Genomic DNA, 26367 nt, shown 5'->3' with positions numbered 1-26367 from the left:
CGGGGCGGAGGGGCCGTGCCCACGGTGGGCTCTGCCCGGGGCGGCGGGGCCGTGCCCGGGGCGGCGGGGCCGTGCCCGGGGCGGCGGGGCCGTGCCCACGGTGGGCTCTGCCCGGGGCGGCGGGGCTCTGCCCGCGGTGGGCTCTGCCCGGGGCGGCGGGGCTCTGCCCGGGGCGGCGGGGCTCTGCCCGGGGCGGCGGGGCTCTGCCCGCGGTGGGCTCTGCCCGGGGCGGAGGGGCCGTGCCCGGGTTGGGCTCTGCCCGGGGCGGCGGGGCCGTGCCCGGGTTGGGCTCTGCCCGGGGCGGCGGGGCTCTGCCCGCGGTGGGCTCTGCCCACGGTGGGCTCTGCCCGGGGCGGCGGGGCTCTGCCCGGGGCGGCGGGGCTCTGCCCGGGGCGGCGGGGCTCTGCCCGCGGTGGGCTCTGCCCGCGGTGGGTTCTGCCCGGGAGCCGCCGGGAGAACGCTCTGCTGTCCGCTTTTACCCACCGAACACGGGTGCCACACTCCCAGGCTCCCAGCACAAGGGACTCCGAACCGCCTTTTCAAGTCTGGAGGCGGCTCTGCGGAGCTCGGGGTTTTGATTTCGGGTTGATTATCCAGGCTGTGTTTCTGTTGCAGGCTCTGGGTTAGCCCTGTGCAGAACACACCTAGCACACGCATTGTTTTGCAGCCTGGGGACAGATGGATCAGATGAAACTCGGTGCCCTGACTTTGTGCCTTTGATGCCCTTTGAGTTCAGCTCTGCGCTAAGTGCTCCCCCACCCACCCGAGCAGGAGTTTTTGTCCCAGTCCTGTCGAGAGGCGTTTGTGGTTTGAGGCATCTCCCCCGAGTTCAGCTAAAGGCTTCTTTAGGTGGCTGCTTCCTGTAAGCGGAGAACTGGAGCTGCCTGCCTGGTTCTGGGTCCAGCACCCTCCCTGCCCTGCCCGGGGTCTGTGGCACCTCCCTGCGTCCCTCGGCGTGGGCAGGGGATGGTCGGTGCTGCTGGCTGTGAAGTCCTTTGGGGAGAAAGAGCACCCCGAGCGCAGCCCGGGTATTTCCGAATGCTCTGTGCAGGAGCGAGCTGCTGCAGCACCTCTCTGGAAGGCTGGAGGAGGTTTTCTGGCTGGAGGAGGTTTCCTGGCTGAGGAGCAGCTCTGTTCAGGGCCCAGGACAGCGTGCCAGGTCAGCTGCAGCGTTGGTGCGGGGGTTTAGACGCTGTGTCCACCTCCTGGCTTTGTGAGCAGCATTTCAGCAGCAAGGAGCAGTTTATCAGGCTGGTGCAAGTGGTGTGGGTCCCCATATCAGCCTTGGGCTGATAGAGCAGCTCCTGCCACGCTGCTGCAGCTCTGCCCTGTCCCCAGCCCTGCAGCTGGGTGCCACGGCAGGCTTGGGTCCCTCCTGCTCCTTGGGGGAGAGGGCAGCGTGTGCCAGTCTCTGTGGGGCTGTCCCCCCCTCAGTCCTGGTGGGCAGTGCTGGGCTTCAAGGGATGCACTTGTGGCCGTGGCATTGCAGAAATTCACTGCAGTTATCAAAGGCTGCACATTTTCTGACACTTAGGATCCCATAGGGCTACGCAGACAAAGACTGTAACCTCTCCACTGTGTGGTCTCTGCCCGAGGCTCATAAATACCAACAGATAGTAAAAATCCTGTTTTCAATTGTAACTCACAGCTTAGACACAATGGACGTGATTTGCCCTATCAGCATGACTGTGGCTCTGTTTTCCCCTCCTATAAATGCTTATCCTGGATAGGGAATGAAATGGGATGGTAAAAAGAGCAGGAAGGGTAGAGTGGGGCCTGTGGGTCTGCATAGCTACCTGCGGGCACAGACTGATGCTCTGCAGAAACAAATTGGATTCTGAACTTTGATTTGCACCATTGAAATAATCCCTGTCGAAGGAGGAGTGGGGCTGGGATCACTGCGGGGAGGTGGCGTTGAATTGCCACGGTTAATCCACTTTTAGGAGATACTGTCAACTTGAAATATAACTTTAATTCGTTTTTGGAAACCGATTCTAGCACTGGAGTCGTATTTTTAGTCTCCTGCTGCTCGTAGGGCTGTTGTGGGAGGGTGCTGGAGTGGAGTGGGGAGGTGTGAGGGTGTCCAGGGGAGGGCTGGGCTGGCTCTGCTGGGCACTGCCACGTCCTGTTCCCCCGTGTCAGTGTCCCCCCGTGTCAGGGCTGTGTCCCCCTGTCCTGCATCCAGGGCAGTGTGTGTCCTCGCTGCTCTCCCTGTGTTCTTGCAGGCAGCTGTGCCCTGGGGTGCAGCTCTGCACCACGGCTCTGCCCGGGCTGGGGCAGTGCCCAGTGCCCGCCAGGCTGCTCTGAGATAAGTGAGGAATGCAGAAAGAGAAGCTGCTGATGTCCTCATTGTTTGCACTTTTCCTCCCGATTTGCTTTTGTTTAAGGCCAGTCTGGGAGCTGTGACTGCTCACGGAGCAGGAAGGCTGCTGGGGCGGTGGGTGAAGCACCCCAGGGTGCTCTCCCTGCTCTTGGGGTGCCTGTGCTGGCTGAGCCCCGGGCTGCTGCTCTCTCCTGGCTCTCCTGCCTCTGCAGTCAGTGCAGCTCCTTGCTCTGGTACTCTGCTCTCTGTGCTCAAAACCTGGGATAAGTAAGAAAACAACAAACAGTCTGTAACTGGGAGCAAAATTCTCCTGTTGGCGTGTTTGTGCCGTGTGTAACAATAGGACCTCAGTGGTGTTATTCCAATTTAATGAAGTACCTTGGGGCCTGATCCTCTTTGCAGCCCGGGTCCTGGTAAATCCCTGGTGTTTGGCAAGGGCTGGGCTGGCTGTGAGCTGCTGGCTCTCAGCGCTGTTGGGGGAAGGAGCCTCTCAGGTGGGTGTGCATGGCTGTCCCTGTGCCCTGTCACAGGCTGCAGGGATGCTCTCTCCCTTCTCCCAGCACTGGGGGTACCCACTGGGCTATGGGGCCCTGTGGGGCAGCTCCTGCCTGGGACCCTGCAAGAAGAGGAAGATCTCTCACCGAGACCTACTCAGATGGCTGAAAAAGGGAAATGGCCCAAAGTCACTTTTTAGATGGGAAGTAAATTCCCCACTGGCACGGGGCGGATGGGGAGAGCCCCTGGGGTGCACTGGGCAGTGTGGGGCTGTCCCTGCCCAGCTCAGGGGGTAAGGGAGGTGTGAGAGGTGTCAGGACTGTGGTGGAGGATGCAGATTTACACTCCCATCTTGAGGATGTACAGCAAGTGTGTAATAAAATCTATTTTTGCACTTTCACACTTGTTTTTTTTTTTTCCATAGAGTGTGAACCAAACATTAGTGTGTGATTGCAGTTCCTATTCTAAGTGTAATCATCTTTATTACTAGGAGCTGGAAGCTGTAGGAGTTGTCTTTTCCTCCCAGTCCAGCCCTCTAACACCTGGAGAGTGTGGCTGCATGTCAGATACCTGATGCAGCTGCTGCAGGAAGTGTTTTGTTTTCATGGATGTGAAAAACCTGCAGGCAGCAAAGGTTGGGGCTGGGGTGTCTCCGTGACACCAGGTGACAGTTCTGCTTGGAGAAATCCCACGCTTCAAAAGAGTATGGGTTTTATTTTCATGGGAGTTGCTGGAGTTTTATTTTGTGAGATGTGTTTAGCACGCTAGCAGCATTCCACGTGCTCAGGCAGTTCCCCTGTAGCAGCCGCAGGGCAGCCCAAGCTTGCCCACAGGGAAGTCAGGGAGGCTCAAAGAGGGAAGCTGGGACTGCAGACAGCTCAGGGCTGCAATCCCTTCGTGGTGCTCCTTCCCTGGAAAATGGGGACACAGGGCTTTGTGAAATTCCTGTGACCATTTCCTCTTGAATATCTCCTGTAGCTTATTCCCAGAAATAGCTCAGCCATTCAGCTAAAAACAAATAAAAATCGACCAAGAAACTTGGCCTGGGATAAAGAGCTGCACATGTTCATGTGTTCAGTTAGAGTTTGGGAATTTGGAAATTGCTGTAGGGAGGGCTGGAAAGCACCGGTCAGACATTAATGATAAGTGATGCTTCTAATTAAACCTGTGGCACACTGGAACTTTTCTGTGGAAAATGAGTCTTGGCTGTATTTTCTTCTTCCCTCCATGCCACTTTTGTCCCCAGCTGGTATTTTGCTAAGAGGAATGATGATTGTCTGGGCTGTGTAGGAAAGGTTCAGAGCTTCAGCTGAAGACATGGCAATTTGCTTTTAATAATAAAATTTGTGAAAGCAAACAGGGCATCTATTAATAACAAGCATTTCAGCCTTGCCTTTAATTTCATCCTGTTGCTTTTGGTTTATGTGCTTCCTTTCTGATTAAAACGGCTGTGTTCTGGCTGTAGCTGTCTCTAGTGGAGAGATTTATTTTTTTAAAGTGTTAGTTAAAAGCAAAGCTGGTGGAGACCGTTCAGTGTCTCTAAGTCAGACACCCTAAACCTTCACACCCCAATTAGTTGTTGTCTGCCAGTGATGGTGTTTTGAGCAGTGCAGGTTTGGTCCCTGTGAGCATCTTCCTCCCATGGCACCATGCTTGCATCTCTTATCCCGGTGTGTGATTCCTGCCCTGTGGGCCTGTGTTCCCTCGGGAGGTTCATCCCACCGTGTTCGCTGAGGAGATGCTGGGCTGGCAGGTGGGAACATCTCTGTGGCCAGGAGGTGCCTGCCAGAGGAGTGGCACCGCAGGGCTCGGAGTCACCGAGCAGTGCCTGGGAAGGGCAGTTCTCCAAGCAGCTGGCACGCAGGGTGAGCCAGCGTGCTGCTACCCCGTGTGCCTTTCCCTGGAGATGCTGGCTTGCTCAGGGGACTTTTCGGGGGAGTTTCCCGTGTTTGTGGCGTGTGGGAGCGGGTGCTGAGGCTGGAGGGCAGTGGGGAGGTTCTCCTGCGTGCCTTGGGCGGTCACCCCGGTGGCTTTCTGCCCAAATGTGTCCCCAGCTCAGGGGAGGGGCAGCAGCCGTGCCCTGTGCCAGGACAGGCTATCCCGAGGTCATCCTGGAAAACGCCTTGCCTCTGCATCGAGGCTGAAATCTGCTCCTTGCTGCTGGCGTTGAAATGTTTCTGTGCTTTCTGAGCTCCGGGAAGGCTGGGCTGCTTTTTCCCCTGCGGGTTTTGTGCTGTACACAGGGTGTTGTGCTGCCCTGCCTGTGCTCTGCCCAGCCAGCACAGCTGGGCTGGCAGCCCCGCAGGTGATGCTGTGGGAGCCAGGGCAGCCTGGCACGCCCTGCAGCCCTGCCCCTGCCAGCTCCCTCACCTCCTGCAAGTAGACAAGATTTTTTTTTTTCCCCAACTTCAATTAGCAAGTGATATTGAGGTTCAGTGGTGGTTTTTTAGTGTTCTCCCTTGTTTGCTGGAGGTTTGCAGCATTCTGCACCTTGTGGGGGCTTGGGGAGCTGGGCTGTGGTGTTGGGGTCACTGCTGGCTATGGTGTTGAGGTCACTGCTGAGAGCTCACTGCTGGGCTGTGGTGTTGGGGTCACTGCTGGCTATGGTGTTGAGGTCACTGCTGAGAGCTCACTGCTGGGCTGTGGTGTTGAGGTCACTGCTGAGAGCTCACTGCTGGGCTGTGGTGTTGAGGTCACTGCTGGGCTGTGGTGTTGGGGTCACTGCTGGTTGTGGTGTTGGGGTCACTGCTGGGAGCTCACTGCTGGGCTGCTGTGAGCGCTGGGCACAGCAGGAAGGGCACAGGGACATGGGCACAGGGACAGAGCCTGCCCTGCCCTTAGGGACAGTGCCAGTCACGGGGGTCCTGCTGACTGCAGGACACTGCAGCTCACGGTGCTGGTGGTAGTAAGCCATTTGTTATTATTGTTGAAATGGTTGTGCACAAATCCTGTGTGGGTTTGCTCCCCTGAGGCTCCCTGCACCCTTTCCACAGGCTGGCTCCACGGGCAGCTGCAGCCCTGCTGCACTGGTGTAAGCTGCATGCTGCAGTCTGCTGAGCTGTCTTCAGCTATCCAGCATGCCACCGGTGACTTGCTTGCTAGGCTTGCCAGAACTGGCTAACATTTCATGTGGGCAGTCAGTATTCTGCTTTTTTGCAATAAACTCCACTCCAGGACTTGATGTGGAGCTGTTCCATGGAGTGCCTTAACTCTGCTGCTGCTGCCTGTGTGCTGCAGGGCATGGCAGTGAGTGGCAAAGTGCTTTAAAGCTTGATTTACTAACTTGTAGCCTGGGGAAACTGAAAGTTCCCCCTTTTAAAAGGTCTCCTCTTTCCTGCCCTTGGCAGCAGCATGGCTGCTGGGTCAGGAAAAGCCTGTTCTGCCCAGAGGCTGCAGTGACTTCAGTAGATATATATGCATTAAATATGCATACATTGCATGTATGCACATTAAATATGCATATAAGCAATATACAGAGATGCATTAAATATATATATATATATATATTTTTTTTTTTTTTTTTTTTTTTTTTTTTTTTTTGCTTCTGTGCTCTTTCTCAGGCTGGGCAGTGCTTGGCACAGGGCACCATTCTGATGGCTGCAAAGTGCATTTGGATGCTGAGGCTCCCTGGTGGGGGAAAAGCTGTCCTGGGCTTGGCTTCTCCTCCCCTCCATCATTTCTGTGCTCTCAGAGATGCTCACTGCCACAGATGCTAATCAGAACCAATGTTCTCTAAAATGTTTAGCTCCTTATGCAACCCCTTCTGCCTGTTCCTGCGGGCACCTGTTGCCTCCTGCTGACTCCAGTGGTTTTTTTCCCAAAGCTCAGTAGTGTTTTTTGGGATGGAATTCCAGCTGAAGCCCGTTTAGTCTAAAAGCAGATCTCTCTGGCCATCCAGCCCGACTGATAGCTTCGTCCTGCCCTCCTTAAGGAGAGCTTGCTGTGGGATCCAGTTGTTCGTAAAGAGCTTTTTGTTTTCCTCCTGCAGCAGAAGGAGGGGTGAGCCCCTGCAAGGCTGTTCTAGCTGGGCATTTTGCTCTCAAATCAGCTTTTCTTTTCTGTTTCCCATCTTGAATGAGATTCCTGCTAAACTCCATTGTGGCCTTTGCTGAGTAATGCTTTGCTGCAGACTTTTTGCTCTTGTTTTCAGCTGATTTTTCAGGATCTGTTGGTGAAAGGACTCCAGCCTTGCTTATGGAGGGCTTGATAATGTTTTGCTGTGTGTTTTCAAAGACTCTCTTCATCTGGCATGTCTCAAAGCGTGCTGTGTGCCTTACCCAGATTCCGTGAGATGGCTCCAGTGGGAAACAAGACATTGCTCACTTGCTCGATGCAATTTGTTTGCAGTATTGTGGCAAATACACTGATTTGCAGACCAGAAGGATCCTGTTTCTGGTGCTGTAAAGGACTCAGAAAAGCTGAGTAAGGCGTGCAACAGGCAAGACCAGACAATTTGAAGTGCTTCTTTGGTGCTGCCACCCCAGATCTCTTCAGCAGTAATACAAATTAAATACTGCTTGACTGCAGCGACGCTGGGCTCTGTTGCTGGAGTCTCAATTGGCTTAAGAGGGGGGAAAAAAAAACCAAAAAAAACTCACTGCCGGGAAATTAAATACAGGGGAAAAAAAAATCACTTTTGTGAGCAGCCCTTCCATCTTTTATTATGATTTCTATGTAATTCCTCCCCAGCATTCAGCCAAAGCCAAGCAGCTGCTATCTGCAGGGACTCAGACTGCACTCTGGGGGCTGCAAAGCCACCCTTGAAATGCAGTATTAATTAATTTTTTTTCTGTTTGCTTTGGGTGGTGTTTTGCATGCCACTTTGTTCAGCCTGAGTTGTGGAAGGTTTTTATTCTTTTTGTTTTCTCCTCCTTCCTTACAGCTCACTTTTTCATACCTTGTTTGCTCAGGGAGGGAGTGCAGTAAAATGAGCTGCGATGCCCGGGGGCTGTTGTCCTCCTGTCAGCCAAATTCATGTTGTGGAGCACATCATTTCCATGTTAAATGGATGGAAGTGGGACTTTGCACCTGCCAGGTACCACTGAGGGTGGGAGGCAGACCCGGGAGGCCTTGGGTGAAGGAGCTGGTGCTGGGAGAGAGGAACGCCCTGGTCCTGGTGCCTGGCTAGGGAGAGAGGCTGGTGGGCTGGAGGTGGCTGAGCCATCCCCAGGGATGCTCTCCAGCACGGGATGGGCTCACTGCAGCTGGTGGGAGTTGCAGTGAAAAATTAAAATTCGTTTTAATAAAGATTTGTAGGGATGGTATGTTTATTATAGTGCTGGGATTGGTTTTTTTTACAAAACAAAAAACAAAAGTGCAAAACGAACTTTTAAGTCAGTTTGTCTGTTTCAAGGTTTGAAAAGTCTTTTATTTCTTTTTAGCTTAGAAATCCACTTTATTTTTTTAGTTAGTTTTATTAGTGTTGTAAAGTTACTAGATGAAACATATTTTGCATATATACTTATTTACTTATATTTCACTTATATACTTATTTACATATTTACTTAATATGCTTAAAGCGGTACATTTTACTTGAATCTAAATAGAGTAAAAATGTAACAGGTAAAAATCTCTCTCGGGTGGAAGCCCCAGGCTCGGAGGTGCAGTTCCTGCGTGTGTGCCCTGTCCTGGGGCAGGGCAGGCTGGCTCTGAGCCTCTCTCAGCCTCTGCCCTGCGCCTTCCCCAGCCCGGCCACAGCAGGAGCCAAAGGATTTCCTGCAGATAAGCAGCCCCCGGCCACATGGGCAGGATTTCTGTGCTGGCTGGGTGCATTTCATCATCCAGTTTCCTGGTATGACTGCAAGCCCCAGGGATGAGTCTATTGGTCCCTGTAGTGCCCAGAGATGAAAATTCTCCCAGCGTGGGCTGGGGCACGTGGAGCTGATTTTGGCTGTGGAGCAAGGGCTGAAGTAGGTGATTTCTACCTCTTTTCCCTCTTACCTCCTGCTCCTGCTGTGGAAACATTTGTCTGTGGTACAGCAAGGGGCAGAGTTAAAAAACCACAGTTTTTATGGTTTGGGAGTCGAAAAACTTGACCTGAACCTGAGAGTGAGGAGCATGGGAGGTGCTGGCACCTCAGGGACCCATTGTGGGGATTGAGGCACCCCAGGATGCTGGTGCAGGACTTGGGGGAGCCCCTGCAGGCTGGACCTGCCCTGCCCTCCCTGCTGGGGGCTGCTTGGGAGACAGGACAGCTTCCCTGGGGCAAGCTTGGCCTGGGAATGGCTCCGGGCAGCCCTGGGTGCCAGCCCAGGCTCTGGGTGCTGTGCTGAGCTAGAGGCAGGGCAGCCTGCAGCCTCTGCCCTGCAGTGTGCCAGCCAGGCAGCCTCGCTTCCCAGGGGAAAGGGAAGAAAGTGCTCTGGGAAATGGGCTTCTCGCCAGTCAGCTGGCAGCCTGGCCCTGAAACGCTGGGAAAACTCAAAAAGGGGCAAAATGTTTGTAGGTGGCAGAGGTTAGAGTAAGGTCTGGCCGAGCTGGGGTGGGTAACCTGATATTTAGGGGCTTTTGGTTCCATAACTGAAGAGCTCAGGCTTTCAGGGGACCAGGAAACAGCGGGAAAACCCGCAGCGGGAAAACAAATTACAGCTCTGCTGGGTGGTGCAAGCACTGACAGTTGCAAACTGGGAGGTTTTTTTCCATTTTGCTCTTATTTCAGTTTTTGCCAGGCCAAATCACTGCTCTGGAGAGCTTGCTGCCCTGCTAAAATAGCTGCTGATGAACAGACATATGTGCACAGCTTGAGCTGGGGAGAGGAGGGAGGAAGAGTTTTGAAGACAGGAAGACCTCGTTGTATTTGCTTTGTGACCTCTGCAAAACATTTGGCTCTTACTCAAAGTCCTTTTACTGTTCTCCAGCCTGAAGTGTTCCTATGAGCCTGAATTTTATATGCTGGTGGCATGCTGGTCGAACTTTTCTTTTGGACGGCCAAAAATAAAGATCTGCTGCCTGTATTTCAGGATGAGCAATGGTTTCATAACCCTGACTGCCAGCAAGGCAGGAAAAAGAAGAATTGAGATGCTTGTGGAGGTTGGTTGTTGTGCTTGAGCAGGAGCAACAGATTTTGCACCAAACAGCAGCACTGAAGTGATGCTGCCCCAGTTCTGGATCCTGCCTGGGTTTGGCTTTCTGCATCACTGGTGAGCCTGACTTGTGCAAAGTGCTGCTGAACAGAACCTGTGATTGCAGCCATTGGGACATGCTTGCTGGGAACATGCATGGTTTGAGGGCAGACTGCCTCCAGAAGGAAAAACAAAATCTGTGCCAAAAAAGGTCTTTTCAGCTGTCACCCGTCCATGGCACTCCTCAAGTCCAGGATAGGGCTGGGCTCTCCTTTAAATTTATTACTTAGGGAAAAAAACGTCTGTATTTCCTCTCTCCACCCTTCTGAAGCCTTTCAAGTAGCCTTTTCCCTGTTCTCTCCACCCAGCCATGTCTGCTTTTATCAGTGGCTTTGTTGGCCAAGTCAGCTTCTCCAGGCAGCGCCGCGTGGCCGGGCTCTGCTGCTCTGCTGTCCTTGGTGGAGGGGGTCCCACACCATGTGCTGAGGTGTGGGACAGAGGGCACGTGGGGATGGGAGTGGTGCCCCTCACTTGGTGCCCTTGTCTGGGGGTGCTGTGCCCTGCTTTGGTGCTGTGCTGGAGCTCAGCGTGTCTGCTGTGCCATCCCCAGGGGTGAGCTCTGCCTCTTGGCCCCGCCAGGTGCTGACTGCTGTGCAGACCCAGGTGCTGAGCCTTTTCCCAAGGCTCCTCTTTCACTCTTTAGGTCTGGGGGCTCTGGTGGGTGCCCCAGCTTGGCCTGAGCTGGCTTAACCCAGCGGTCACTGCTTGGTGGTCGTGTTCTGTCCCTGGCTGAAATAGCAGTGGCAGCTTCAGCCCCAGCGCAGGAGAAGGGGTGCTGGTTTAAACTTCAACCTGCTGTTTTCCCAAGGTACCAGCCTTCCCATCCTGCTCAGGAAGGAGCAGCAAAGTCCCGTCCAGTGGGAAATGAGGTGGGGCAGTGCCTCTGGCCCTTGCCGGGGGCCTATGAGCTGTCAGTGTTTCAGATAAACTGTTGTCTGGCTGTTTTTCCCAAGGTCTGTGTGTGTTATTGACCCTTTCATGCAGGCACGGGGGAGTGCTGGGGTTGGTGCTGATAGCTGGAGCTCTGAATCAGGAGAATCTGCCTGAATATGTGGTCGGTGTGGGTAAGCACAGTCCGAGCTGCTGAATTATTGAGGGTGTGCTCAAAGCATCCCTTGGACCCTCATGGAAGTCACTGAGGACAAAGAGTCATAGGAAAATTGGCAAGAGGAAATCTCAATTAAAAGTACCTCGGTTGGGCAGTGAGGTTGATGTGCTGAGCAGCTGCCCGAGGCTGATGGATGTTTTGGGGAGGTTACGGTAAATTTATGGAGGCTTTTAAAAACTGTGGCAGTGTTTTCTTTGTTCTTCTGAGGCTAAATGAAACAGGAGCTAGAACAGACTGTTTTGGGAGGTGCTGTTATTTTTGCAAGCTTTTTTTGTAAATCAGGTCGCCTTCTCTACAACTTTTATCATAAATGGAACAATGCAGGAGCAATTAGACTTTAAACTATTCATGAGATTGAAGCCAAGTAATGTGATTTAATCTTTCTTTTGCATATATTTAATATAAGCTGTGATTTCATTCACATGTTTGAGCTTTGTACTTGTACTGTATAATGTCTGGGTTTAGCAGATGATTTTTTTAAATGCCTGTGGTTTTTGTTAGATCTGTTTTCTGTGAGTTATTTGTGTTTACGTTGTGGCTTAAAGTTATCAGCAAACATGAAAGGAGAAGGTTTTTTTGCTTGTTAGTTCTGGTTTTGGTGCTTTCTGGAACTGTAGTAAATCAAATGCTGGTGGTTTTTTTAGTTTTACTTCTGCTGCTGTTTTTTTTTTTCTGGAAACAGGGCCAGAAGGCAGCACAGACACTTGCTTTCCATATGGGGGATATAATTAAACACTCTGTTTGCAGCTGGCCTAGAAATAGTCCTCTTGAAGTGGCTCCTTGTCAGCGGTGGCTGCAGAGCACAGGTTCAGCTCTCCTGTTGAACTCAGTCTAACTCCATTAATTTTTACCCAGGCTTGCTAATTTTTACCCAGGTTTGCAGCTTTTACCCGGTGCCATCTGGGTGCACCCCAGGTGGGGAGGGTGCTGAGGAGGAGCCTGTCCCCATGCCAGGGTGGGCAGGAGGTTGTGCTGGGGAGGGACATTTCTATGGGACAGGGGCACAAAGGGACAGCTGCCCAAGTTCAGGCAGAGAATTTGGGGACTGCTGTGGGCTGCAAATGTAATTCTGCCATCTCTGTGTAATGCTCCAACAGCTTCAGGTCATCAATGTGTTGGGTTATTAATTGTATCCATGGGCATTTTTACTTCTGGCCTGATAGCTTCAAATCATACCTGTTCTTGTCTCCTCCAAGAAGAATTTAGAGTGGAATGCCAAGCCTCAGGTGACCTTCCATGGGTCTTCTCCGTTTGGGCAATATAAGAAAATAGCCATTATCCCCACTAATGCCCTGATTTCAGAGCTGCTGCTTCTGGCAGAGCGTGGGCTTTGTAAAAGGTGCAAGTGTGGGAAGGTTGGGTTACATCAAAGCATTGGCCAGAGCACATTCCTGTGCGAGTTTCTCCCTGGCAGAGAAGGGTGCTCTACTGCAGCAGCCCTGTCCCATGAAAGCCAGGCCAGCAGCCAGCTGGAGGGATCTCCTGGCAGGACAGCCTCGCTCCTCTCATCTTTATCTCCTGGGATTTGCGTCTGCCTCTGGCTGGTGCCTTCCAGCTGAGCTCCTGCAGGAGGAATCTGCTTTGGATGCCCTGCTGAGAGGTTGGCTCGCTGGTCGGCTTGGTTAGGTGCTGGGTGATGGAGCAGGAGCTCTGAACTGGAGCTTGAGTCACTGCAGGAGAGATCTGCACCTTTGGGCTGGTGCTCAGGTGGTGCAGACAGGATGGTGGCTGTGCTCACAAATGCCTCCTTCCCTCCCTCCCCTTGCTTCCTGGTGTCTGCCGTGTCCTGGTGCTGCTGTGATGTGTCTGCCAGCTGCTGGGAGCTCCTCTGGGTGGCAGGGATATGGTACAGCTGGTGGATCACCTACCAGCATCCCCACATCCTCCAGCTCGGTGGGACTCGCAGCGTGGCTTCCCTGGCACTGTCCCCACGCCGTGCCCAGCATGGCACTGCTGGTCCCCACAAGCAGCTCTGCTTCTCCCAGTGCTCACACAAACACCATGCCTCCAGCCCAGGGAGGGAAAGTGCTGAGAAAGTGCCCAGGAAGGGAATGCAATTGTTTATCTTCTTGGATAATCCTTTTGGCAGGCTTGGCTCTAAACAGCAGGAGAAACTCTGGCTTTTGCCTGCACCAGCTCGCTCCAGCCCTGTGAACTGAGGGCTGTGTAGAACCCCACCAGGCAACAAGGCAGCTGCTTGAATTGCAGCCAAGTAATATTTTCTATTTTTTTTTTTTTTGCCATCAGAATAAAAATTTTTCACGAAAGGCAGTCAGAAAAAGTCGTCTAAATCCTCTCCTTGCTAATCTGCATATTTTATAATTTTCCCGTAAGCCTGGCAGTTATTCCCTAAATCTGCCTCTAAGTCTCTGTTGAGAGCTGTTATTAAGACGTAGCAATCCATTAACAACCCAGCCAGGGCTGGCTGGGCTCGTCAGAGGGAGAACTTTTAATTGCTGAGCTCAGCCAGCACCTCCTGCTGCAGGCTGGGGTGCACTCCCCTTCTGGGGGCTGGGGAAGAGAAGGGGTGTGGAGCCTTCAGCATCTGGTGGGGCTGGGGGCAGGTGTGACACCGTGGGGTGCTGAGGGGATGGGGAATGCAATGCTGGGCGTGGGGAGCCTGGTTAGACCGAGGAGGGAGGCTGGGATGCACCCTGGGGTTACAGTGCCAGGGTTACAGTGCCACTGTCACTGTGGCACAGCTCTCACTGTGTAGGTGATGCTGCAGTAAACAGCAGGGTTAGACTGAGGGGTTACAGTGCCACTGTCACCGTGGCACAGCTCTCACTGTGTAGGTGATGCTGCAGTAAACAGCAGGGTTAGACTGAGGGGTTACAGTGCCACTGTCACTGTGGCATTGCTCTCACTGTGTAGGTGATGCTGCAGGTAGAAGGGGAGTGCAGGCTGAAAGCCCTCCTGGGAGCTGGTGCTGATAGCTCAGCGTGGCTTGGTCAGCCAGCACACCACAGCTGGATTTGGGTTCTCCTCTGCTCTGAGGCTTCACGTGCACCTGTGGATAGTCAGGAGATCCTTGTGAAAGCTTTCCCAGAAGTGCTTTCAGCAGAGCTTTGTGGTTTCTGTGCCAGTGTGTGTGAGTGGCACACGCTCACCCCGCTCCTTCCCAGCGCCGTGCCAGCGGGCAGGGGAAGCTGTCGCTTCCTCCCCGAGCTGCAGGGATGCTCAGCAGGCACGCTGGCTGGAGCCTGGACAGGGGCACGAGGGGAGCAGACGTGGGCACGTCTGTCTCACTGCCTGGTACTGCTGTGGCGTGGATGGATGGCTCTGCCTCTTGCTGCTCGGGCACAGGTTGGTCAGGCTGGCACCCCCCTAATGCAGCAGGTGCATCAGGGAACCTTTTTGGGCTGGAGTTTGTAGTTTGCAAGAGGTGCTGTTTGCTGCTGCCGTGGTGCTGGTGTGGCTGGGAGGATGGTGGCATTCCCTAGCTGGGAGCGTGTGCCAGCCCTGCCCACGCTGGGAGCTGGTGGAGGTGGTCACTGCTGGGAGTGCTGGTGGCTGCTGCTGGCTCTGTCGGGTGCAGGGCATGAGGAGCCTCCTGCTCTGAGCATCAGCCCCTGGAGGTGTGAGGATGGCTGTAGGAGAGCTCCCAGCACACCTCCCCACATATAGGCATGGTGTAAAAACACTTTTTTAATCAAAAGTGCTGCAGACATGGGTGGGAAACAGAGGAAGGGGAGAGCTGCTCCTTCCTTTGGGCTGATCCTGCTTCTGGTGCAGCAGGATCCATTCAGTTGTTGCTGCTGCAGTCCACCAGTTTTAACTGTTTAAATTTTTGTTTTTGACACTTTCCCCAAGCAGCAGTTATTTCCAGGCCTTCTGTCTTAGCATGGTTTTGTTCAGAGCACCTTTCTCTAGCTGGGCTTTGTTTGCACCTTGCCAAGCTGCCTGCGGATGGGGGATGCTGAGCTGGATCCTGGGCACTCCCGGAGCCCCCATCTGCAGGGGCTGAGCGTGCTGGGCAGCTGACTTGGCACAGGCATTTGGCAGTTTTGACACCTGCTCTGGTGGCATTTCAAAGCAGGCAAGCTGTAGGGTTGAGGATTAGTATGACTAAGTGGAGTATGAAGAATATTACTGGTGTTTTAGCAGCTCTGCTGCCTGATAATGCCCTCAAGCCATAGACTGGCAAATGTCCTCCCTATTCATGTTTTAAAATTTGAAAACTGAACTCTAAGGAAATCTTGCCCTGGTCTAACACCACTCCTTCCCCCTCACCCCTCTTCCCTTGTTTGCTCTTAGTGGGCATTTGAAATTCACTGTGTGATTTTAAATTCAGCATCACAAAATGCTTCCTGGTGCCAGCCAGGTCTTCTCCCTTGGCTGGGAGCATCTGTGGCAAGGACACTTTGTTATATGAAAGGACAGACATGGACAGAATGAAAAGCTGATTTTTGAACTGTTGCACAGTTCTGTTGTTTTTGAAAATAAAGTTTTCTGGTCCACTGAGAAACTTGAGTGTGCTGGGCTGGCCAGAGCTGGAGGCTGATGGAGACAGAGCTCGCAGTGCTGCCTCAAGCACTGAGAGCTGGGGACCTGCAGTGGTCAGACAATCCATGATCCAGGCCAAGGCAAAGAGGAAGAGGCATACAGAAGGGAAATAACAATTTTCTTCATGTGTTTAGTCATTCCTTTTCACAAAGGTGTCATTGAGCAAGATCATTATTCTTCATATTCTTTTAATATTAGAACAGTTGTCACAAAAGGACAAAGCCTCGGCTTTGTCACAAGTTGGGAAAGGTTTTGAAAGAAGTTACAAGAAGCTGGAAATGAAGAGTTACACTAGAATAGAGGAGTTTTGGTAGTTTTGGTGCATTCAGGTACTTTGTGCAGTGTGTTAACATCCTCTCCTTTGGATGGGAGGCTCTGTCTGTGTGTGTGCAGGGGGATGTCACTCCCCTGGGTGGCTGGGTCTCTGCTGGAGCCCGTGCTGCTGATCCCAGGTGTCTGGGGCTTTGTGCAGGGGCTGTGCTGTCCTGCAGAGCAGCCCTGCTGTGCTCATCCTGCTGCCAGCAGTGAGGATGTCATCAGGGCCCCATGATGCCAGGCTGACATTCACTTGTGACATCTCATTCTGCTTTAAATTAAACCCCAGCAAGCCCAGCTGGCTTCCCAGCACCATGTGTGTCATCCTGAGGAGTTTGTGCTGTGAAACTGTCTGCTTCATCATTCGTGATTTTAGCTGAGACTTTGAAATAGCAGAAGCAGACCCTTTTGGTTTTTTGAGCTGAGTACTAAATCTGTGTGTGCCAGTGTGGTGGTGAGACATTTTGCATGGGTTTGAGGCTTGGACAGAAGAGTGAGTGTGAGGGAGGGTGCAGATTCCATCATCCTCAGTGCCATGAATAAACCCAGAGATTCTCCAGGTCGGGACTAGGAAGAGATGTAGAGATGCTAAATGACATTCCTAATGCCTTGAAGTGCTTGATAAAGACACATTCTCCTCCAGGAGGGAAACATAGCCTGGCACAGGCTGCACAGGGCAGCAGTGCAGTGCCTGTCCCGGTGGGGTGCAGGGCAGGCTGTGGTGCTGAGCTGCTGGGTGACCAAAGGTGTTTCAGGCACATCCCTGCCCTTGCTGCGTGGCAGTGCGTGTGCCTCCCTGCCTTTGGCTGGGCAGAGGGGTGAGTGTGTGCTCCAGCTGCCTCAGCTCAGCGAGCAGCACGCTGCTGGCAGCTGGGAGCTGCTGAGCCCAGCCCCGGAGACGCCGAGCTGACCGTGTCTCTCCCCCGGGCAGTGTGCTGGCGAGGAGAAGCGCGTGGGCACGCGCACCGTGCTGGTCGGGCACCGGCCCGTGCCGGACACCGAGGCGTGCCTGGCACAGAAGTTCTGCGACAACCGGATCGTCTCCTCCAAGGTGAGCCCCTGCCCGCCCGGGCACCCCTGCTGCTGCTGCCCCGTACCCGTCCGGGACCTGGCAGAGTCCCAGTCCTCAGCATGGACGCAGAGGAGCAGCCTGGCACAGCCCTCGCACACAGCCCCAGCCTCTCTTGGTACTGTTCTTCCACCCTGTCAATGCCAGTGGGGCTGTGGGCAAGCTCCTTTCTTGTAGGCTGGATGACAGCAAAGCACATGGACGTGTTAAATTTGTGGGGTTGGGGGTTTTTTTTTTGGTGTGTTTTTTAAAGTTTTCTGGCATCCCCTTGGGGAGGAAAGGACAGGTTAGGTGTATAATGCAGCATGAGGTAACAGCAGCTCAAATTTGCAAAAGAGGGTTGTATTATTTTGTAAAGGGACATAAAAATATGATTCCCTCTTATTTTTTTTTTTAATTCTGTGAGATTTTTCTTTCTTGAGATAGGACAAAAATAACCATGCTCTGTTTATCCCCTTGGATGAAAGGGGGGGAAACATTCATGTGGTATTAATGCAGCTTTTGTTTATGGTGGAAAACTGTGATGACACCCATCTGCCTTCTGCTTAGCTTTTTTCCATGACATTCATGAAGCTATTTCAAAAGATTTGAAGCCAATTCGAGTAAAATATCAAACAAGTGGCATTCCATATTGTCAACACAGCTGGATACGTATCCCAGTGCTCAGGATTTGTGATGCTCAGCATACACTTAGGCTTCAGTTTTGCTGTACTTGAGCTGCAAAGGGGCTTTTCCCTCTCCTTTCTTTCTTTGTGCATCTTGGATCTTATCTGTTTTTGTATGTCTGGGTTTATTTTTGGGAAAAGCTTTCAGTCTGTCCGTGTTTAACTTGTGTAGCATTCCCACTGATGTTTCTCTGGCACGCAGGAGGGGCCCTCAGTGAGGACACCTTCCCCCAGCTCGGTTCCCTCCCTGACAAATGGCTTGCTTTAGCACTAATTTTAGTTCTTCCTTGATTGACTTCTGAATGTTATGTCCTTGCTCTTTTTTCCTTTTATATTTGTTAGGCCTGGGACCTGACCAATCTCTTTTATAATTAAGTGGACATTGGTCTTGATACTTGACTGCTTTTTTTTTTTTGTGTTCCAGGCAGACTCAAAGATAGATATTAGACCCATTATTTCCCATGTTGTTCTTAAATTCCACATGCTTTCCAAAGTAAATGATTCAGCAGCCTTCTTAAAATTACAACGAGGCACAGCCTATTACTGAATTTGTGTGGGCAACCATGGCACTTCTTTTTTTCTTTAAAAAAGCAGCTCTAAGATAGTTTGGGGAATTAGGAAAAAACATGTCCACTGTGGGTTATGTTGTAATGAAAGCAGCTGTGTACAAGTGCCTTTTAGAAGTTGTTTGCTGTGGCTGTTTGGTGCTGGGGCTGGAGCAGGAATTTGGCATCTCAGCCCCAGCTGCACGGTGCTGCTGGGCTTGGCTGGGGGACTGGAGCCCCCGGGCTGCTCGGGCACCTGGCTGCGCTCCCCTGGCCCCTGCGAGGGCAGGAGAGCTCCTGTGCCCTCTGTGCAGCCCAGCCTGTGGCTCTGCTCCCTGCCAGCCTGGCTCTGAGCCCCCTCTCTCCACAGTACACCCTCTGGAACTTCCTCCCGAAAAACCTCTTCGAGCAGTTCCGAAGAATCGCCAACTTCTACTTCCTCATCATCTTCCTCGTGCAGGTAAGAGCTTCCAGTGACTTTTATTTAGGTGCTGATGTTAGACATGGCTTGAGCAAGAATTGAGCTTTAAAACTGTTTGTCCTTACAGAAGTTTGGAAATTCTGAAGTTGGAAGCTGTTTTATAATTCTGCCACGCCATCCAAGGCATACAAATAATTAAAATATCTGGGCCTGTCTGAGATGGGCTTTGAATGACTGCTGAAACACTGAAAAACCATCTTAATTCTAACTGTTAAGGTCATTCAACCCCTGAAAATACACCTGATGCTACACAATTAAGATCTATTTTTTGTCACCATTAGTACTTCTGTTTAATAACACTATATTTCCCCAAGTGATGTGATATTTTTATGTCTCAGATATCATGAGCTTCAAGGCAAGCAGGAGAGATGGGATGTACTCAATCAAATTAAAAAAAATGCATAGGATGAGTTTTGGAAATCTGAAGCTTCAGGAAGTTGCTCTGCATGGGCAAAACAGCAAATTTATTATAGGCACAAACATCTGCTTTGTGGCTCGAGTGAAGGGGCAAATCCTGAGGAATACTCATTTTCTGTTCTGTCACCCAAGAAAAGCAAGCTATCAAAGTGTGCTGGGGCAAAGGGGGTGCCAGTGCTCACCAGTGCTCTGCACAAGGCAGGCTGTGGCTGCTGCAGGTTTGGACAAGGCAGGCTGTGGCTGCTGCAGGTTTGGACAAGGCAGGCTGTGGCTGCTGCAGGCTCTGCTCAAGGCAGGCTGTGGCTGCTGCAGGGTTTGGTGGCGCTGGGGACGGGGCTGTGGCTCTGTCCCCAGCTCCTGTTTAAGCCATGAGTGCCTGCATGTTTGCCTGTGCAGTCAGGGGCTCTGGTCCGTGTCCCTCTGGCTGCTGCAGGGGCAGGGATCCCGAGCCACGGCTCCTCCTGGCAGTGTGGCATGAAAGGCCAATTTACTCTGGCGTCAGCTGGCTTGCCTCCATCTCTTCATCTCGCTGGCGTCGCTCCATTTTGTCAGACCCAATTTGTAATTTGCCTTGAACTGAAGCGATACCCTGGAGTCAGGATGTCCTTTTTGTGTAGCTGGCCACTTAGTGACGTGCTATTACATTTTATCTATTGACCCTCTGGCTGTGGAGAGCATGGAATATTCCTGATTATAGCTACAAACTGGGCTTGTCTAGCTGCTTGCCCATTTTAGGCACAGGTCTGTGCAGGTGAGAGAAGAGCCTGGCTGTTCTTTATTCTGTGAGCACCTCCAAAATCAGGAAGCAGCCCTTGTGGTCAGTTAGAGAGCAAACAAACCCAAGTGAGCAAAGCCCAGCCTGGCAGCACTGACCCCCTGGCTGCATACAGAGCAGCCCCCTGTCCCCAGCTGCTTGTCATTCTGAGACATCACTGCCCTTGAAAAGGCACTCAGGGCCACTCCATTCATTCTGAATACCAAGGTTATACCTTGAAAAATGCCACCTATCTCCTGGATGCTCATGCTTCTGTTTAAATTTCTGTAAGTGAATGGGGTTGTCCCCCTGAGTGCTGCATGGGGAGTGAAGTGTCTCAGTGCTCAAGGAGCTGCCTGGTGCACCTGCCCTACCTGTTGTGAAAGTCTTCATCAAACTTATTTTTCTCTGTGCCTGCAGGTCCAGCTTTATAGGACAAAGTACGTGCATTAAACATAAAGCACTCTGCACACAAACAGAGACACATTTCTTTGGTTGATCTCACAGGAGCCTGCAGGAATCTCGGGGCAGAAGGGGCTGGCCTGGAGTGAGCACAGCAAAGTGTTTGCAGACAGACCAAGCTGGTGGCAATAAGCTGTTTTAGGAATCTGCAAAGAGTCTCTCTGAGGAGGAAAGTGGAGATGACTTTTGGAGAGAGGTCCATAGTGTCCCACAGCGACACACCAGGGCAGTATCCTGAAGCTTAGGCCACTAAGCCAGAATCTTCTGGCTTTTCTCTCTGGGTTCCGTGGTGCAGGGAAATACAGCAGCATTTCATAGTCAAAAATGTCCACGTAGCTGATAAGAGGGGCCCTGTCCTTAACACAGCTTTTTACAGGCAGCCTGAAACAATAAATATCCAAATGCTGCTGTGATGTGAGCCTGCTGGGGAAGCACAAACAAGAGACAAAGTCCCTTTGTGGGGACACAAAGCCTTTGTGCTGAGCTTCCCTGTCCCTTTCATCAGGGCCCTCATCTGCTGCTGGTGCTCCCAGCCTCTCCAGGAGGAGAAATGAGCAGTTTGTGGTGTTGGTTTGGAGGGTGCAAATGCTCCCTGCCACCAATGAACCTGCCCTGCCCTTCTTGCCCTTTGGGCCATGTCCTGGCACAGTGAGAGGAGCAGCAGGTTCCCCAGCCTGGGGGTTTCTCTGTGCTCAGGGGGCTTGCTGTTTTCTCGTTGTGGCTGGAGCACTGCAGTGAGCCCTGGAAGGATCCAGCTCTGCCCCAGGGCCCCTCTGCAGCCCAGGTGCCTGCACCATGCCCTGGGCTCCAAGTTTGAGAGCTTAAAACAAAGCCTGGATTTCTGTTTTACTTAAATATTCATGCTCTGTTCTGCAGTATATTTCGTAGGTGATTTGGGCTGATGGGTGTTATTTTTAGCCTTCCAGTGTCAGTGGTTCAAGCTGACTGGTGCTGCCCTCCCTTTCATAATCAGCCCTTCCTTCCCTTTCTCCTCTGCTGGGCTCTGACCTGCCCTCAGTGGGATAAGCATGCTTTTCCCCCCACAGCCAAAATTTTGTCTTCTCCTGCTGCCTAAAAGGCAGGGCTCAGCAATGTTTTTCTCCCTGCAGGTGATAGTGGACACCCCCACCAGCCCGGTGACCAGTGGCCTCCCGCTCTTCTTTGTCATCACTGTCACAGCTATCAAACAGGTACAGGTGTCAGCGTGGGGAGGAGGTGCTCTTTGAGGCTAGAGAAACACGTATTTAGGTGTGCTCAGAAGGCACCAAGGTGTGCTGCTAGGTTTGGTGCACCCTTCTTGGAGGGTGAGACGGGCACGGTGCTTTGCAAGAGAGGCTGCATGTCGAGTGTGGGGCTGGTGCCTCCTGTCCTGGCAGTGTAGAGCATCCCTGTGCTGCTGAAAGCAGGCCAGGAGGGTCAGTAAAGCTTTCTGCTGTAGGTCTGGTGTTATGTTTTTCCTCTTCTTGGAAACACTCCCCGAGTCCTTGCAGAGACGTGCTCCAAATACAGCCCACGCTCTGCTCCTGTGCTGGTAGGTGGAGAGGACAGGTTCTGTTCAGCCACTTAGCTAGTCCTGAAAACGTGTAATCCTCATCTTCTTGCAGTGTTAAAAGACCTTTTGCCTCCCATCACAGGCACACATGGCATTTAAAGTTTTCTGAGTGAATAATAAAAAAAGAAGTTTGATCTCCGGGGGCTGGAAAGGAGAGCTAGAATAAAATCTATCTGCTTCAAATCTCAGTGCTTGTTCTTCCAGTAGAGACTGAAGGGGAAGAGTCTCATCCTGCGTTACCATAGGAAAGAGTTGCAGGCTGCTGAGTGTATTATTCATATTATCAGTCTGTTCCTACCAAAGCTGAGAATAATAGAAATGTGTTACAGTAGTTTAGCTGCTCGTTGCATGCCCTGCATGTAGAAAATTTTTGTGTTATTTTAATCTGTTCTGAATCTGTCAAATATGCATATGAAGGTTTTTAAAATGGATCGATTCAGTCTGAGCTACTCTGGCTGATGTTTATTCAGGCAGGAAGGGGGTCTGAGGACAGTTGCCTTACTCATAGTTTTAATGTACCCCTCTGATCCTCACTCCTCCTTTTGCATTAGTTTCCTCACTTTATTACGAGTTTGTTGCCTGTGTCTGTGCCTTAGGGGTACGAGGACTGGTTGAGGCACAGAGCTGACAACGAAGTGAACAAAAGCAACGTCTTTGTTGTTGAAAATGCAAAGCAAGTGCGGAAAGAGAGTGAAAAAATCAAGGTGAGTGTTCACTGAGAGCCTGCACATGGTTCTCACTGACAGGAGCACAGAGCTGTGTGCTGAGGGGACAGGGGCAGGGGAGGGGGGTGTCCTGGGTTAGACCTGCCCCAGCTGGCTCACTTTCAGAGGAGATGCTCCCAGAGCTGTTCCCAGTTCAGGAGTGAAGCTGCCTTTGATTTCTTTTGAAAAAGCTGTCTCACAAAAGCTGCACCAGGGCTGACAGGTGACAGATCTGTCAGCATTTTGCACTTCTCCAGGACAGGCAGTCCTCCTCTGTTTCCTACTCTCCCAAGGACACCAGGAAAGTACACTTAGCTTTGATGTTAATTTATCACACTGCACTTCAGGCAAGTACAGCCTCTTGCTCCATCAAGATTTAGCAGAGAAATAAACACTGACTGTGCCAGGTAGGTGCTGTGAGTCAGTGCTGGCTGGATTGCCCCATCAGGCTGTCGAGTGATGTTGGGGGGTCTGTGCACCTCTTGGACCCCACTTTACCTCTTGGGCTTTGAGAGGAGCTGAATCATACTTGTCTAATAACAGCTGAGAGGACTCTTCATGTGAATATTTCCTTCCTCCTAGGTTGGAGACATAGTAGAAGTGAAAGCAGATGAGACCTTCCCCTGTGACTTGATATTCCTGGCCTCCAGCAGCACTGATGGGACCTGTTATGTCACCACGGCAAGCCTGGATGGCGAGTCCAACTTCAAGGTCAGGGGCTGGGTGGGCACTGCTGGGGTCTCTGGCATGGCACTGCCTGCACAGTGTCCAATTCAAAGGTCAGGGCTGGGTGGGCACTGCTGGGGTCCCTGGCATGGCACTGCCTGCACAGTGGGGATGCCAATGTGTTTGTCTGGGATTTGGGACACTTCTCGATGCGTGGTTGTTAGGTGGTGCTGGATAACCTGTGTGGGAGCTGGTGGCACAGTGCTGGTTCCACTAGTGAGGAGGAGTTGCAGTTTTGAAGTGGCTTGAGGCTAGAAATAGCTAACCATGTTAAAAGGCTATTGCTTGTTTGTGTCAGGTGTGTTACATGCATGAGTCCTGGCTCTTACTAACTTGTGAGCCTGGAGATGAGAGGCTGAGTTTCTATATCAAGCACTATGGTGTTTTTTTCTTGGTTTGTGGATTCCTGTAGGTGACTGGGAACTGTCTCCTGTTTCATGAGGAGGTAAAGAGGAGTTTGAAGGGAGAGAGGGAATAGAAAAGCCAGCTCTGTTTGGGGAAATAGATCTAACATTAGGAACCAGGGTTTGCTGCAAAAGGAGGGTGAAGGAAGCACATTTGGGTGATCACCACACCTCCTCTTGCAGGGGTTTCTGCTGCCTTCCTGGTGGGGATTTTTCTGGTATTTGGAGCATGTCAGGTTGGGGCATGGAAAAGGTGTCTGAGTGAAACTGGAATAGAAATACAAAAGATTTTTGTCAGGGCTCTGCCTTTGAAGCACAAATCTTTAGCCATACCTTAGCTAACACAACCTGTGTTTTCTAAATGCACCGAAGGGTGTGAAGATCCTGGAATTGATTGGGAGGTGGCTTTGAAGTACCAGTCAGTGACTGCACGGTGTCCCTGCTGCTGGGAGCAGTGCAGAGCCCCACGCCAGGGCTGGGTTTGGGGCTGGGTGCTGCAGGAGCAGCTTTGGCTGGTGTGTCACTGAAGCTGTGATCTGAACGGGAGATCCAGGTGTGCTTGCAGCTGGAGAGCCAGGCAGGTTGGCAGAGCAGCAGGAGGGGGATCTCTGTGCCAGGGCTGTGCAGTGTGTGACTCCCGGGCTGCGCGGGGACGGGCTGCTCACGTCAGGAGCGGAGGAAGCGCTTTAATGAATTTGTTTATGAAGATGGATTGAGGCAGCCTGCCGTGCAGCCCGCCGTGACTTGCAGCTCTGAGTGGCTCCTATAAATAGAGCCTGAAAGGCAGCGAGCAGATCCTTTGTGGGCTTCTCAGTTAATTATGAGAGATGAACCTTTGCAGCAGCAGCTGCTAAAAACAGCTCTGAGTCTGGCAGGGCTGAGCTGGTCCCTGGTGCTGGAGCTGCTGTCTGGTTACCCTCAGGAGCCAGGGCAGGTGCTGAGCCCCTTCCTCACGGGGCCAGCTACAGCCTTACCTCTGTCCCAACCAGAACAGGTCCCAGGGGAAAGCCAGGGATGCTGAGCTTGGTGGGTGCCTCACTGAGAGCCGCTAGCTTGGTGCTGTGCTTTCTCTGGAGCATTGGTGGCTTCATCCTTTCTTGGAGGGATGCTCCAGCCGCTCTGTGCGAGCGTGGCGAGGGCTGGGGGGAGCTGCTGGTGCTGGCAGGCTTGTGCAGGGTGTGTTTTCAGTGCTGGGCTGTAAAGCTGGGGCTGTGCTGACGTTGCCTGTGTCCTGTGGCAGACTCACTACGCCGTGCGGGACACCACCGTGCTCTGCACTGACGAGGCCATCGACGCCCTCACGGCCACCATCGAGTGTGAGCAGCCCCAACCCGACCTCTACAAGTGAGTCTGGCCCTCCTGCCTCCTGCCCTGCCTGTCCTGCCCTGCAGTGCCTGTGTCATCCTCCTGCAGCCCCCTCAGCACCGTCCCCTGGGGCTCTGCAGTTCAGCAAAGCCCATCCTCTGCGTGCCAGAGACTAAAAGGTGTCCCAAGGCACTGATAAACTGCTGGGCCTCCTCTGTCTGAGCACAGCAAACTCTTCAAAGCTCAGTTCTTTGCAGAAGAACCTCCCCTGTGCAGCAGTTTGTGTGATAGTGAGCTGGTTTTTGGCAGCCCAGCAGCAGGAATGGTCCATGTACCCATTTCTATCTCGCTCCCAGTGAGATGCACTGGGCTGGATGGCTGCCAGGAGTACGTGGTCTGTGTTGGATCCCTCGAGGGAGGTGTTCTGGGTGTGTTGCATCTGTACTGGGATGTGCTGGGCTGTGTGAACCCACAGGCACCCCCGAGCATGGGGGTGTGTGGCTTCCCCCTGTCCTGAGCACAGCCACCCCTCTGAAACATTAAACTCAAATTCACTTGTTTCTGGTTTTGCTTCCATTCCCTGTCAATGCCTTTTCTTTTTGTTTGTAGTATAACGTGTTTGTAACACAAGTTTCTCATGTTTTTATCGCAGATTTGTTGGAAGAATTATCATCTATGGAAGTAACCAAGAGCCTGTAGCCAGGTTGGTCCTGCAGCTGCCTGTTTGCCCTCCTCAGAGGGGTTGGGCATCTACAGAGAATTCAAAGATCTGAGCTTGTCCTGCCATCTTTTGGGAATATTTATTTTCTTTAATCATTCTAAAGGAGGCCTCCCTTCTGCCATCCTGTGGTTTGTTTGAGCCCCTTTTGGGGAAGCAGTGCAGGACCACTGGCAATGTCCTGCCCTGCTGATGGGGCACAGATTTACCAGGCAATGACAAAATATTGCCATTGGAAGATAAGCAAAAACTCAAACATCAGTCAGTGTTCCACAGGAAAAGTGAGCAGGTGATGTTCATAAACCATCCAAAACTGCTGGCTCTCAGCAGAGCATGCTGGATGGATTTTGTGCTCTGGTGGGTCTGTTCATAGCCTGGGAGCCACAGAGGCTCACTGGGGGTTTCAGAGAGAAATAAAAACACAAATGGGGCTGTCAGCTTTGATGGTGCCATTGACCGACTGGGCTGGAATGGACAGGCTTTGAGGATTTTAACATTGCAGTTTTATGAGTACTGGAACATACTGGATCTGAGCATTTTGCAATTACTCCTCAAAAGCCTTCCTGAAAATCCTCCAAAAAGAATGGAATTTTGTATTTGGAATAGTATTTGTAAGATGAAATAGAAATTTATAAAACATATATAAAGAAAATAAATATAAGGAAATATATAAAGAGAAAAACTCAAGCAAGGCCCCAGT

General features: G+C 52.0%; 1 protein-coding gene across 8 annotated transcripts in view; it reads left to right on the top strand.

The window, feature by feature from the left end:
• Positions 1–26367, top strand: part of ATP11C (ATPase phospholipid transporting 11C (ATP11C blood group)) — a 54034-nt gene that overhangs the window by 734 nt on the left and 26933 nt on the right. For 7 of the 8 annotated variants that reach the window (XR_014952516.1, XM_077786457.2, XM_085570968.1 and 4 more), the window contains exons 2-8: positions 16797–16916; positions 18515–18604; positions 21368–21448; positions 22407–22514; positions 23097–23225; positions 24885–24988; positions 25602–25652. Coding sequence is in view for 7 of the 8 variants with exons in the window: in XM_077786457.2 (XP_077642583.1) it covers positions 16797–16916; positions 18515–18604; positions 21368–21448; positions 22407–22514; positions 23097–23225; positions 24885–24988; positions 25602–25652 (683 nt within the window). In the remaining variant the exon portion in view is untranslated. Of the gene's footprint in view, positions 1–9102; positions 11001–16796; positions 16917–18514; positions 18605–21367; positions 21449–22406; positions 22515–23096; positions 23226–24884; positions 24989–25601; positions 25653–26367 lie in introns of those variants that run through there. The other variant, XM_021528497.4, reaches the window with a different exon arrangement.

This window comes from Lonchura striata, chromosome 4A (assembly GCF_050655825.1).
Source record: "Lonchura striata isolate lonStrDom1 chromosome 4A, ASM5065582v1, whole genome shotgun sequence".
In the NCBI taxonomy this organism is placed as follows: Eukaryota; Metazoa; Chordata; class Aves; order Passeriformes; family Estrildidae; genus Lonchura; species Lonchura striata.
The sequence above is the reverse complement of the archived record's forward strand: the minus strand, read 5'-3'. Positions and strand labels throughout refer to the sequence as shown.